The following is a 14,658-nucleotide window of genomic DNA, read 5'->3' as shown; positions in this document are numbered from 1 at the left end:
AAAGCGCGTCCTGGATGAGCCTGAATGAAGCTATTTATACTTTATGTATAAATGTACAACTATGGTTTTGCCACTTATCTGTCCCCGCAAGTAGTCACAAGAACGCAGCTGTGGCAGATTACTGGATGCAGAGCACCTGTTCCTGGAGCTCTGAGGAATAACAGACCTACTCCAGTGTTGCTCTTCTGCGCACATGAACTCATTTCCGCCAGTGCTGCCGGTTAAACTTTGGTTTTGGTCTTCACTTCCGCTGACCATGCCCCATACTTCCTCATGCACGCTTTCCCGTTTACATTACCGATGTTACTGACTGACACACTTCACAATTTGGTAGCCGTTCTTTACTTTGTTATCATAAATACCTTTAATCCTCCGTTACGTCCTTCCATATTTGTCATCGCTTGGGAGCCGGTTACGACATTACACATGGCGTTCTCCCAAACACAGAATGTGGACAGTTTAACCAGCCTTTAACCAATATGGACAGACTCTTAAATGTTCATTCCTCCCATGCAGTTTAACCCAGTGTGGTTATATGTTCAGAGACCATTACGATATTGAAGCAGCCAGGTGGAGCGCCACTACGCGACTAAGCAAACGCGCCCACTCAATCTAAAAATAACACAGGCAGATATGACCTACGAGCCCAAATCAGACTCCTATCACATGATTTCATTGCCCAACTATGATGTAAAAGAGAGGAATAGAGCTGAACCAAGTGGTTTAATAACCACAAATAACGTTGCTGTACACAATCTTCTTTTATAAGATACAATGCAATGTCATACTTCCATTTACATCTCTTCACCCCGATTGCACTGAATTTTAAAGCTGCACGACGAGACAGTTCCATTAATTTACTAAAATTAGGTACTTTATCTTTTTAAGATGCAAATTCCTTAAAAGCTCTGTTATGTAATTAATCTATAAATGCATCCCTTACTTTACATCACATAATCATTTGACTTCTTGATTTGATAAATAGCTGTTGACTACGTAAAGAAACGTCAATTTATATGGGACTAAATCATCACGCACGTTAGACAGACTGTGATGTTCCGGACCTTTGCATGAGGAAATTCTCTCAAACTGGACTTTGTTGAATTTCATTCGAGTACCCTGCGTTATGTGTTGTTATTCTCTGAAACACCAGAGGCGTACCAACAACATGAGGTGTGAAGAATAAAAGACGAGATAGACTCATAGTTACTCATAGATATAACCATAGCATGTTGGTATAACTGACAAAAGCCATAAACCAACCTCCACAATGCCGGGATTGTAGTCATCTGTACCCTCATATTCATAAACTACTTTATCACATTAGCCAAGCCCCGTTAGGAAAGAAGTCAGGTATTAAATGTATCATAAAGAAACAAAGGCTAAATATCGTATAAACTATTGGGTTTGGCTGACAAACATTTTACTCAAAATTAAAACCCTGTTATGAAGCATCTCATACGAATTGGCCCATCTCCTATAAACCCCAACTATGTTAGCGTTTTATCAGTGAACTATTCGTGATATTCATTTGATCACGAGCACCGCCCATGCCAGATTGCATTTCGGAGGTGCATGACCAAACCGTGACCACTTGCGGGCAAACGCATCACTCGCCTGCCGTGATTACATATGCCGCACGTACCCATCGCGCCCATCACTACGGAGAGGATACACTAAGTTTAACTGCTGCTTAGTTATGTTTATTTCCGCTCATAATGATTTGTAGTCTTGTGAATGCGCTCCAATTCCACTACTGGAAAGGACACTTTCATACTATAGATTGAGAGTGATGCTCCGGAACTCCAGACGTGTGTCAGACCCATGATTTCCTCGTATGACTAGGAGCGGAAACAAAGTTTCCGTTTAAGCAGCGAGGAACCTGAACTGTCATGTGGAGCTGATTTAACATGGCGGCTGGATGCCGCATGGAGTCCTGGAAGCGCCGATGTTAACAATATATTAGAAGTAGCATCGTTTACCAGAGATTGAAGACCAGTATCGATGGAATGGATGGAGCTACCCGGTGGAGATGACGGCGTTGTCTGCATTGGAGGCCAGGAGTTGCTGGTGGAGAAAGAGTACGGGACGCGACTCCGCCTGTGGAACACGGATTCTTCCGGCGCGACCACCGGCGATGGATCGACTGATCGCGAGTAACTGCTAGACTTACTAGGATACCACCGCGAACTACCAGCTGAGCCAAGAGGGCTTCTTGCTCGTCTGAGGGGAGCCGCTACGCCAAGCTGGGCTCCTCGCATCTGCTTAACGCTGAAATGACAACTGACAGCAGCAGAGAGGAGAAGACGTTTTAAAGTTTGACTGCAACGATGTGATTGGCTTAAGGAAACAGTGTGCAGAATCTGGTTGGTTACTTAAAGTGCACGCCCCCCAATCAGCTGATAGAGTAATTACAAGGAGAGACAGAGATAGAATGTTTGTCTTCCTGACTGAACTTGGCTTAAGCTTCATACGATTACTGTTTTCGACATGCTACACTATGACTTGTTTCGACATGCAATACTAAGACTTGTTTTCGACATACTACACTATGACTTGTTTTGACATGCTACACTGTGACTTGTTTTGACATGCTACACTATGACTTGTTTTGACATGCTACACTATGACTTGTTTTGACATGCTACACTGTGACTTGTTTCAACATAGTATACGATTACTGTTTTTCGACATACTATACTATGACTTGTTTCGACATGCTACACTATGACTTGTTTCGACATGCAATACTTTGACTTGTTTTGACATGCTACACTATAACTTGTTTTGACATGCTACACTGTGACTTGTTTCAACATAGTATACGATTACTGTTTTTCGACATACTATACTATGACTTGTTTCGACATGCTACACTATGACTTGTTTCGACATGCAATACTTTGACTTGTTTTGACATGCTACACTATGACTTGTTTTGACATGCTACACTGTGACTTGTTTCAACATAGTATACGATTACTGTTTTTCGACATACTATACTATGACTTGTTTCGACATGCTACACTATGACTTGTTTCGACATGCAATACTTTGACTTGTTTTGACATGCTACACTATGACTTGTTTTGACATGCTACACTGTGACTTGTTTTGACATGCTACACTATGACTTGTTTCGACATGCTACACTATGACTTGTTTTGACATGCTACACTGTGACTTGTTTCGACATGCTACACTGTGACTTGTTTACTATATGCTATGACTTTTTTATGAATTTTTTCGACAATCTAAACTATGTCGAAAAAAAAGTATTTTTTTAAAAGAAATGGTTTGATAAATAAATCCTCCCAATTATTGATCTGTTTTTAAAGTGAGAAAGAGTTGCCCTTCTTATGTTACTGACATGACTTTCAAAGTTAAGTTCAGAGTCTAAAATAACTCTTGACTCACTGTGTCTGAAATACCATGAGTAAGTGTGAATACATTTCCTCAGTCTGGTTTTTGGGATCTACAATGATCTGATGATTATTTTCAATCGATTGATCTTCTGATTATTTGATCAATTAATTAAGTGTAGGGAAAAATGTCCATCCCAGTTTCTCAGATCCTAAAAACAAGCTAAACTTTAGGTTCGAGAATCTGAGAGTGTTTGATATTGTTGCTCAAAACGTGATTCAAACAATTAATCAGTCAACAAAATAGTTGGGATTAATATAATTTAGATCAACTAAGCAATGATTCCACTAATTGTTTAAGCTCTAAATTTATCACATTTGGTTGTAAAGAGGAATTAATCCAGATTTGGATGGTAGTCATCAGCTTTTAAATTGTGTACCGTCTTTGATCACTAAGCAGAAAATAACAAAAACAGAGTTCCAGGGTGAAAACATTAACCAGAACCAGCAAAAAACAACAACAATGTGGAGTCAATTAAAGCATGAAAAGAAGTAATTACTGTAAACAGAATTTTTTAATCCAAACAGAATACCAACACAGAAAACATATTTATCTCCTCTATGATGGACCTCATTAGGTTTATGGTGAAACCTTCAGCTACATATATCATAATAACACAATAAATGCTGATAAGGACGTAAATACTTTTTCCCCATCAGGTATCCAAAGCCTGACCAGCTGTTGTCGTTGGTGGCTGTTGCTGTGGAGACAGGCAGGATGACCCATCCTCACCCCACTGGTTTCCTGGGAGCCGTAGCATCGGCCCTTTTCACGGCATACGCGGTCCAGCGCAGGCCAATAACGACTTGGGGTCTGGGCCTATTGAACGAGGCCTGTCCAATAGCAAAGAGCTTTGTTCAGGGTCGAGGCTTCGCTGTGGAGGAGGCCGAGAGAGACTGGGACTACTTCTGTGACAAGTGACAGTGGTATGAGCTGCTGAAATCAGGCTTTGTTATGCTGTATTCAGATTCAGATTTCCTATATCAGCAAACGTCTATTAACCTATTACAGTCTCAATGTTAATAAAAGGACGACATAAGATTTGAACTAAATTGTCACTGGTTTGGTTTAGTTCAACCGCACTGAGCTCATTTCTATTATAAAATATTGCTATATTGCTCCTGAAGACAACATAAAAGTGTGTGTGTGTGTGTGTGTATGTGTGTGTGTATGTGTGTGTGAGTGTGTGTACACAGTTATAATTACCGTTGATAAAAAAGCTAAACAGCTGTTTCCACCTCATACAATAAAAAAGACATGTCAGGATGTCTATGAACCTTGAAATGACTTATTACTTCACTTTCACTTCTGCAGAATCACATTACATTGGAGGATGATGTGAATGATCTCTTACATCTGTCCACAGGTACCTGGATTTGAGGGGCATCTCTTGTGGGGTAGGGCCTGTGATTTGGCCCTCCTCCTCTGGCCCAGTTGAGAGAGATGAAGCCTGCAAGAGCTTCAGCCTGTCGCGCTGGGCGGGACGCAGCGGCCACGACGCTCCAATGATTGCGCTGGATGCACTGCTGGGGGCGGGATCAGACTGGGAGGAGCTGATGAGCAGAGCAGGCTTTCATGGAGGTCAGAGATTCGAACAGGAAAATGTCTTTTTTGGCAGCCTTCTGGTTTAGCTTGATAATCACAGCATGGCTACTGATGAAGACATTATTTCACATCCTTTTGAATTATGAAGACATGTGTTTTCTCATCTACAGTCAGGGCACTTTCTCTCAGACAGGCCATATAGACTGATGGTCTAAACTCTAATTGGTCCTAATCTGGCATTGTCAATGTAGAGGCGGTACAAATTAAGTGTACAGAAAACATCTTAGTTTGTGGTAACTCGTTGGACCACTGTATTGCAATATAATTCAGATGGATGGAGTGGAAACAAAGCACAGGATAATGAATTGAGTGACCAATACAATCCAATGTTTATTAAAAAGAGTAATGTCAGTAATATACAAGAGCTACAAACACAATATTGGTCCCTATAACACACACACACACACACACACACACACACACACACACACACACACACACACACACACACACACACACACACACACACACACACACTTTAACTCTTTGTTATTAGGCTTCTATATATTGATAATTTTAGTTTTTGTCTTTTATATGTATATTTTGTCACAGTTAGGAATTGGAGCTCAAGAATTTCACAACAGGTATAACCAGTATTTAACTTTGATAAAAGTTAATATATGAAACTTCAGGGGGGTCATGTAGGAGCTCCCTTTTTAACAAATACCCATCATGACATGTGCACATAAATGTAATATAGAGACCAGAGACCTGATGTATAACCAATGCCCACACACAAATATACATGCACATGCCATTTCCCATACACAAACTGGTATGTATTAAGGAAGAATGTGTGTTTTAAATGATAGCTGCGGGTGAAATAAGTTGGACATGAAATATGAGGCGGGAGATGTAACCTTGTAGTAAAACGTTTATTTAAGTTGTTTGCCAATTTCAATGATCAACTATCTTTGCAGTCAATAAAGCCTTCTATAACATTTCAATCAAAGGCACATTTATGAACCTAATTTTAAGTTATTTATGAGGCATGAATTTGATCATTCTTTTTATTGACGTTTCAGGCAGTATTTGTCCGTTAATTATCTTTTGATTTTATCCTGAATTATGAAGCAATTTGTCTGTTTTAATATGAGAGTTATAAATTTGACCTCAATAATCCGTCTGACGTTGTTGTGTGGTGGAGTAGGTGGACCCAAATGCCCGCTCACACAGCAGGTTTAAATCCAGCCAAGGATTTTATTTAAAAAAAAAACAAGTTCAAAACAGATAAACACAAACAAAAACTATAGCACCGTGTCCAGCAAACCAAAGTCGGGAGGGAAACTCTACCGAAACCACATCTGGAAACAGTCCGGACAGGGGAACAAACAGGACCTCGATCGGTGCGCTCCGTGGCACCACCCGGATCGGCCTCTTCGCGCTGGTGAATTCCCGAGGATCGACTCAGCGCGGCAGGAGAGCAGAAGAAACGTCAAAAAGGGTTAGAGGCGATCTTCCTCCTTAAAACAGACAATCTGGACTCACGTGGCACGAAAAACCAGACAGGTGACCGGACGGACTGACGGCGTGTCGGAGGAAAGCTGAGGTATTTAAGTCAGCTGGAGCTGATCATCCGAACTACCCACAGCTGAGCCCAAGGAGAAGGGCGTGGTCGAGGGCGGAACCCGGGGATGAAAACTGTAGGCTGACAAAAACAAAACATAAGCACATGGCCCTCAAAAACAAACCAGACAGGGGAAGAACAGAGGAGCACCCACTGGAAGCATACAGGGAAAACCTAACAGACGTTTAATAACGATGATCACCGCGATGATGGTTTAAAGCATAGAGTGGCCCGTGGGCCAATGGCGGCCCTCATAAACAGTTTTTGTGGCCCCTGAACGTGACATGAAATGCCATCATATTCTAATAATAACAATGGGAAAGTGGCTGCATGTGTCCATTACAATGCACACAACATCGTGGTTTGTAATTCTCCCATACAAGGTGAACAGAGGACTGTTGCCTGTTTTACACATACACAGCAGCTGGCGGCAGCTTTGTTTATCGGGTTATCGTTGCAGCTGGGTGGCTTGTTGTGTCATAAAAATTCATACAATAGTTTGCCAGAAAATTGCATTAAAAAAAAAATCACAGTACAGTATATCATAAAGAATTGTCATAAATGAATCAATTATGTCATAAGAAAGTTACAGAAAAGTATGGCATAAAATTTTATAAAATTGTATAGAATGTTTAAAAAAGTCATAGTATAGTATGTCGGTATCGGGAATGAAAAAGTCGGATTGGTGCATTTCATAATAAACATGTCATAAAAATTCACAGCATAGTTTGTCGTAAAAAATATCATTAAAAAAGTCATAGTATAATATGTCATCCTATAGTATGTCACATTCTTCTTTAAAAAGTCATAGTATCGCATGTCGAAAAAAGTCATAAAAAAGTAATAGTATATTATGTTTTAAAAAAGTCATAGTATAGCATGTAAAAAAAAAGTAATAATATATTATGTTTTAAAAAAGTCATAGTATAGCATGTAAAAAAAAAGTAATATATTATGTTTTAAAAAAGTAATAGTATAGCATGTCAAAAAAAAGTAATAGTATATTATGTTTTAAAAAAGTCATAGTATAGCATGTTGAAGAAACGTCATACAAAAGTCATAGTATAGCATGTCGAAAAAATGTATAAAAGGTCATCTATAGGATGTAAAAAACAATTCATAGTATAGCATGTCGAAAAAAGTCAGTGTGAAATGTTGAAGTGATAGTACAGTATATCAAAGAATTCTTGAAGTCATTGTATAGCATGTCGATTAAACGTCATAAAAATGTCATAGTATAGCATGTCGAAAAATAGTCATAGTATGGAATGTCGAAAAAAATCATAGTCATTGCATAACATATCAAAAGAACGTTTTTAAGAAGTCACAGTATAGTAGGTTGTAAAAGTTGCTAAAAAGGTCATAGTATGGTTTGTCTTAAAAGTCATACAAATTCATTGAAAGATTTGAAAGATTTATAGATGATTTATTTTCATTATGCAACACAGGGTGCACAACAAAATGAAAAGAAAACCATGACGCAACAAAACAAAAAACAGTAGTTTATTCTGATGCAATTTTCTAACTTAAGGAGGAACACAGACAGCAGCAACAAAATAATTCTCTTCTGGAATATGTCCAACATCTTAACATTAAAAAGTTGACATCAGGGAATATCCATCAACTAGAACTACTGTATATTAGCATCATTGATGTTCATACGAAGGCCGTCTCCTCTCATCCCATCCAGCACTTTATCCTGCTCTCTGCCCGTCGACTTCAGCTTGATCCCGGATGCCACGCTGGAGCCTGGTCTCCGTAAAGACAGGGGCTGCACTATGACTCTTTAGACTTTTTATAACGTGTTATACAATAACTATTTTATGACTTCCCACACTATGACTTTTGATGAAAAGAAAGCTACAACTCTTTATCCATACTATACTATGAGTTTTTAAAGACTCTTTATGACATAATGATTTTTTTTTTTCAAACAGTATACTACAGTATTTTATGACATTATACTGAGACTTTTAAATGGAAAGGTCAGTTTTGTCAAAAATAAGTCAGCAAAGGATGTGACTTTTTTTTTTTTAAAGTCATAGTAGCATGTCGAAAAAGTAATAAAAAGTCATAGTATAGCATGTCGAAAGAAGTCATAGTATAGTATAGCACGTTGAAAAAAGTTATAAAAATTATAACTTTATTTTTTATTTTTCTTGATGAAAACCGCCTAACGATCATTGCGCATGCGTGTTGCTGTCATGTACGGGGTTTTCGCGTCTGAGTCGAGGCTGAAAGCGATGCGGAGCGTGGTGGTCGGACATCTTGTGGACAGAAAGTCTAACTGCGTGGGACCGAAGTTGGACATTATCGATTTGTCGACCTGAAGTTTCCCAAGTTAGGTAAGTATGTTTTTTACTAGACAACCAATGTGATCAGTAATGTGCACTGACCTATTTCAACCTACAGATTAATTCAATGAGTTCAACTAGCTAACGTAAACATGGCCTGTCTCGTACAGCACTAGCTGCTATTGGCCTGATTCGTCACTTCCGTCGTTTCACACTTTCTGGTCTTTTCGCGGTTATTTTCTTCGCCGATCGCCATCCAAAACTTAAGTAATATTAATTCATACATATCAAAGAATCTACATGTCAAATTTCATGAATATATATGGACGTTTACATGTCTAAATACTATAGGAAAGTGACTTTGATGAGAGAAAGCAGAAAGAACACTCTGGCGACGCTCTTTACTCTGAAAAGTGTCTCTGTATTTTCACCGTACTGCTAATATGAGTTAGCATATGAGTGTAGTTTGTAGCTAGCTTTACACTACTTTGTCTAGCCAATGAAAATATAGCATTGATGTGTGACATAATCTGTAGTCAAGGGGAGGGAGGCAGAAATGTTGTGTCTGAAAAAATAGTTGTGGCCGCGGGAAAAACAACAAAGAATCACAGCGCAGTTTATTGTGTATAGTTATAAAGTTATATAGTTTATTTTTAGCTCTGAAATATAACAGCAGACATATGTAAAATAAAGTGTTTTTCTTGTTTATCATAAGCCAGGCTACATAAAGTATATTCATGGACAATGATCTAATAAATGATGCAAATAATTTTGGTGTGTGTGTGTGTTTGAGGGAGAGAGAGAGACTGCTGAGAGCCACTGCTGGCTTTCAATAAATGTACAGTACATTTATTGAAAGCCAGCAGTGGCATACAGTGCTAGGTTATATATAAAGTTAACCAAAATGTAATGTTTTTGACACAAATTTCTCTCTTGTGGTTTATGTTCCTGCCTGAAAAGATAGAGAACAGAGAGAAGGAAGAGAAGAGAGGCAGAGGGAGACATAAAGAAGCAGAAAAAGAGTAGAAAGCAGACTTAAAGAAGCAGCAAAGAACAGAAAGAAGACATCAAGAAGAAGAAAGGGTGGAAAGGAGACACCAGGAAGCAAAAAGGAGACATCAAGGAGCAGAAAGGAGACATCAGGGAGCAGAAAAGAGTAGAAAGGATACATCAGGAAGCAGTAGAAAAGACAGGAAGAAGCTGTTAAAGTAAGAAAGGTAGGTACCGTGTGTCTGTGTGAGAGTTTTTTCCATTACAGGAGGATCAAGAAAAGAAAAGATGGATATAGAAATTGTAAATCTGCAATGGTTTAAGTTAAATATATTTATGTCTATGTATGTGTTAAATATGCATGGTAATCTGACAATTTATAGAATTATTCAATTTATTGAGACAAATAATGTGGCTTTTAATGTGGAAATTTAATTTCTTACTGTGCCAAAATGAATGCGTATTTGCAGATGCCAAACATTAGGCAAGTCAGGAAGAGGGAGAGGAAGACGAGGAAGTGGACCCAGGAGGCCATGGCACAGGCCCTACAGGAGGTGAAAGCAGGCAGGCTCACTCTACGGCAGGCAGCCCAGCAGTTTGGGGTCCTGAAGTCCAGCCTGAGTGACCGAGTCAGTGGAAGGGTGTCCTCTGACTGTGTCTATGGTCAGAGGACTCTCCTCACCCCTGAAGATGAGGATTCCCTGGTGGAGTACTGTTTGTATTCTGCCAGTCACGGGTTTCCACTGACGAAGCCTCAGGTCCTGGCCCACGCTCTGGCCATATACAACCTCCGCCACCAGGAAGCACCGAGAACCGTGCTTGGCCAGACGTGGTGGATTAACTTTAGGGAGCGGCAACACCATCGCCTGACTGCCCAGACCCCAGACATAATTGACCGTGGGAGGGCATCCTGCGCCAAGAGGGGGCCAATTGAGGAGTATTTCGGGCTCCTCACCACCACCCTGGAGGAGCACGGGTTGAGGGAGAAACCCTGTCAGATATACAATTGCGATGAGACGGGGTTTCAGCTGGACTCTACGAGAAGAAAGGTGATTGTGCCCCGGGGGACTAAACATGCTTACAGGCAGGCTCGGGGAACCAGAGAACACATCACCGTCCTGGCCTGCCTCAATGCGGCTGGGGAGGATGTCCCCCCTTTCATCATCTACAAGGGGGGATATCCAGGGGGCCCCTATAATAAGGAAGGGGTTCCCGATGCCCTCTACGGGAAGTCGCCAGCAGGGTACATGGACAGTGAGCTGTTTAGGAAGTGGTTTGTCGGGCACTTCCTGAAGTTCGCAGCGCAGGAGCGCCCGCTGCTGCTCATTATGGATGGACACCAATCCCACCTGGATCCAGAGCTGGTCCGGGCGGCACAGAGGGAGGGGGTCATTCTCCTGTGCCTGCCACCACATACGTCTCACATCCTTCAACCTCTGAATGTGAGTTTCTTCGGACCCTTGAAGGCAGATTTCTCTGGTGTTACAGGAGATCTGTCGGCAGTGAGCCACTCCTTCTTGGTTTCTAAGAAGGAGTTTTCAAGGGTCCTAAGAGACTCCTACCAGACGGTGAAGGATCGGAGACTGGTGGTGGTTGGGTTCAGGAGGTGTGGCCTCTACCCTCTGGACCCAATGGCCATCGACTGGTCACGGGTCATGCCGTCTGGGCCGTGGCGTGGGGCCTCCTCACCACCTCCGCCAACCCCATCGGCATCTTCCTGGGCTGTGCCTGATGTTGCCCTCCCCTCCCAGCATCCCCTTTCCCTAGCCCAACCAGCCCCTATCCCCAATCCCCAGAACCAACCTCCACCTGCCCCTCCTCCTCCCAATCCTTACATCACCCATCCCCTGGTAACATCAGGCCGGATAACAGTAGACCTGGCCCACCTCCTGGCCGAAATAAATTACAACCGCAACACCGGCAAGGTCAGGAGGAACATCACCAAGGCCAGGTTACTGACAGCTCAGGAGATGTCTGATGTCATCGTGGAGGCGGAGGACCGTGCTGCAAGGCGGGAGGCCCAAGCTCTGGCCAGAAGAGACAGAGAGCAGCAGCCTGGCTGGCGGCTCTCGCCCCAGCCACAGAAGACCAGTGTCCCTCGGGGCTGCTTCTGCATATCTATTATGCATTGGAATTCACGTATAAATCAGAATGTATTAACTATTGTGACGCATTAACATTATTATGAGTATGTATTTTAGTGTTGTAATGATAAAATATGATTATTATTTTAGAGCCTTCAACATCGGCTGCAGGACATGGCCTCTATGGGTCCCAAACTCCTTCCTCTCCCTCCCACCGTAAATGCTCTAAATAATCTGAAAATAGAAACTAGCAATATTATAACATGATGGTGACATTAGCCACGATGAAGAGTAAACAAAACATGGTTATGCTTTTTCTGTTATTTATACAGCCTCCCAACCTGCACAGACCAGACCATCATCCAGCTCCTCGTCTGCTGGACCCACGACATCCACCGGTAGTGTACTTAATGTAAACTTTCATTGTATGCCAACCCATGAAATGATAGTTGTCTTTAATTCAAAGTTAAAAAAAGTTAAATTCTATTAATAGGTCACACTCCTGAAGAGATGGAGCAGACAGTTTGGGAGTGTGGCCGGTGCCGGGAACCTGACCCCCCTGAGAGCTCGGAGGGATTGGTGTCGTGGGTCCAGTGTGACAGCTGCCACACATGGTATCACACCATGTGTTTGGGCTGGGACGAGGAGCTGGATGATGAAGACGATTATTTTAAATGCCATTTGTGTCCAGATTTTTGATTACATTTTTTTTTAAAGTTGTTGGTCGGTGTATGTTTGAACTTGACAGGCCAGGGTAGAAAATACTGCATCATCTACTTTTTGCATGCAAAAGGCAGGATTTTGGTTTGCATGTGTAAAATCTACTCTACAAAATGATACGTTAGCACAACTTATAACACCCAGACAGGACACATTAAATACATTAACATAAAACACAATATATGCTGCATAGAAAAAGCACCAGGTAATCAATGTGATGTGCTGGCTTACCTAACTAATTAAGATATTTTATGTTAACAGGTATAAAATCTTTTTATAGTTTTTTTTGTTTCTTTTCACGGGGGAGTCTGTACCGCTACCCTAAGGGCAGTAGCTAAAACTAGTGATTCAATGGATGGCTGTGTGTCTAACATTGTGCCACTTAAGCTCTGGACTGCTTTGCTGTGAAAGGACAGCAGGTTTGTTTGCAGCCTGTAATTGCACTACCCAGTTTGACTACTTTGGGAAGCTTTGTCTTGCTTTTGCTTTTGACACTTGATGTCATGATGTTTGCCTTCTGACTGTCTTCAGTTCAGTTTAAGGATCAAACTCTTCAGTGTAATCTAGGCTTTTATAAGTTTTGTTTGTATATAGGTTTAATAGTTTAGCAGCCTTCTATTTTCAACAGTTATCACGTAACTGTTGTTGCTGTAGATTGTTCATAGTTGTTCCATCTTTCCATAAACAGAAAGTAGCGTATTGTGAATCACAGCGGAGCAGACAATGGGGCTCTCGGTTACCAGTGAGGAGCTCCACTACTAACAGCTACTGACAGTTCCCAAATTGTTGAGCTAATCTGTAATTCAGCCTTAAAAGTACTGTAATAATAATAGTACATGGGAGCTGCAGTAAAAAGGCTGAAACATGTGCTCACAATTTTTTAAATAAATATTTGCATCACCTTTTCAATCATTTGTTATTTGTCTTTCACTTTAACAAATGTGGCTTTTCAATCATGAATACTTTTTGTTGTAATCAAACTCTTACTCTGCGCTGTGTGTTATGATAGTAATTGTTATGTGTGCATAATTGTTAAATTCCATGCATCAGCTGGTGTTTTGCCAGTGATTGACGTGAGAAGAGTTTAACAAAACAACCAGCAGGTGGTGGTATACACTCAAACGGGAATTAAGGAGCTTTCATTGCACAATTTGGAGTTGTTGAAGCGTGATATCTTATTGTGAAGGACAGAACTACGTTCCCGGAGGTGTTGACAGCATTGATGGTAATTTTGGCGACACTGCAACAAGCGAATAAACCAGCAGCACCCAATGTTTACAACGACATAGAAGTTTGGACGGATTAGGCCAATATCGGCGCACGGCTAATTCACCGGCGTTAGCGTCCTTTTAACGACTCTGGTAAAGGCAAAGCTAACTTTAATAATTACAACAATATTTAGTTCGAAAGCTACGAAGTTAAACTTAAGTTTAACACCATTAAATCATCTGAAAACATTACACGATCATTTTTATCAATAATTTAAGTGAATTTTTACTGGAACGTTAGCTAAAACTGCCCGGTTTGGGATACACATCCGTTAGCTACCACATGTAGCTTTGTTAGCTACGTTAATAACTGTGTAGAATGCTGTGTCAGCCCCGTTTAACTGGTATAACCGTGATGTTTACGGCTACATGCAGCATTTACTGCTTCGGCAATGCGCCAGCGCTATAGTGGACACTTGAATTGTATTTAACAAAGGCCAGTCTTTCCCAGTGCTGTGGAATCCTGTTTACCCGGCTAAACACGGTCCAGTATGGCGGTTACGTTCACGCACAAGCCAGTTATAACATTTTACACAGTCTCTTTACGGCGGTAATATATGTAACGTTATGTATGTGTATAACATGGGGACATGAGATGGGTAATATCATTCCGTTTGGGCGGCAGCGGAGGTAACGTTAGTAACCTGTTGAATCAGCCTTCGCAGCGCGAGCCTCCGCAGATCTCGTGTGAGCTCCGAGCAAGAACG

General features: G+C 41.1%; 1 protein-coding gene and 1 long non-coding RNA gene across 2 annotated transcripts in view; both read left to right on the top strand.

Annotated features, from left to right (window-relative positions):
* LOC137870059 (ADP-ribosylhydrolase ARH1-like) overlaps window positions 1-5,170 on the top strand; it is a 10,593-nt gene extending 5,423 nt beyond the window's left edge. Inside the window, 3 exon segments of the mRNA XM_068707050.1 lie at window positions 4,083-4,349; window positions 4,790-5,004; window positions 5,139-5,170. Of these exon segments, the coding sequence (XP_068563151.1) occupies window positions 4,083-4,349; window positions 4,790-5,004; window positions 5,139-5,170 (514 nt within the window).
* Window positions 5,171-12,114: 6,944 nt separating this feature from the next.
* LOC137870054 (uncharacterized) lies at window positions 12,115-12,543 on the top strand. Its single transcript, XR_011102670.1, has 3 exons — window positions 12,115-12,179; window positions 12,296-12,361; window positions 12,457-12,543. It is a non-coding gene; the product is annotated as an uncharacterized lncRNA (long non-coding RNA).
* The last annotated feature ends 2,115 nt before the right edge of the window (window positions 12,544-14,658 follow it).

Source organism: Cebidichthys violaceus, unplaced genomic scaffold (genome assembly GCF_023349555.1).
Source record: "Cebidichthys violaceus isolate CVI_PGR_0920_01 unplaced genomic scaffold, fCebVio1.0.p SCAF_128, whole genome shotgun sequence".
NCBI lineage: Eukaryota > Metazoa > Chordata > Actinopteri > Perciformes > Stichaeidae > Cebidichthys > Cebidichthys violaceus.
This window is presented reverse-complemented; position numbering and strand designations above follow the sequence as displayed.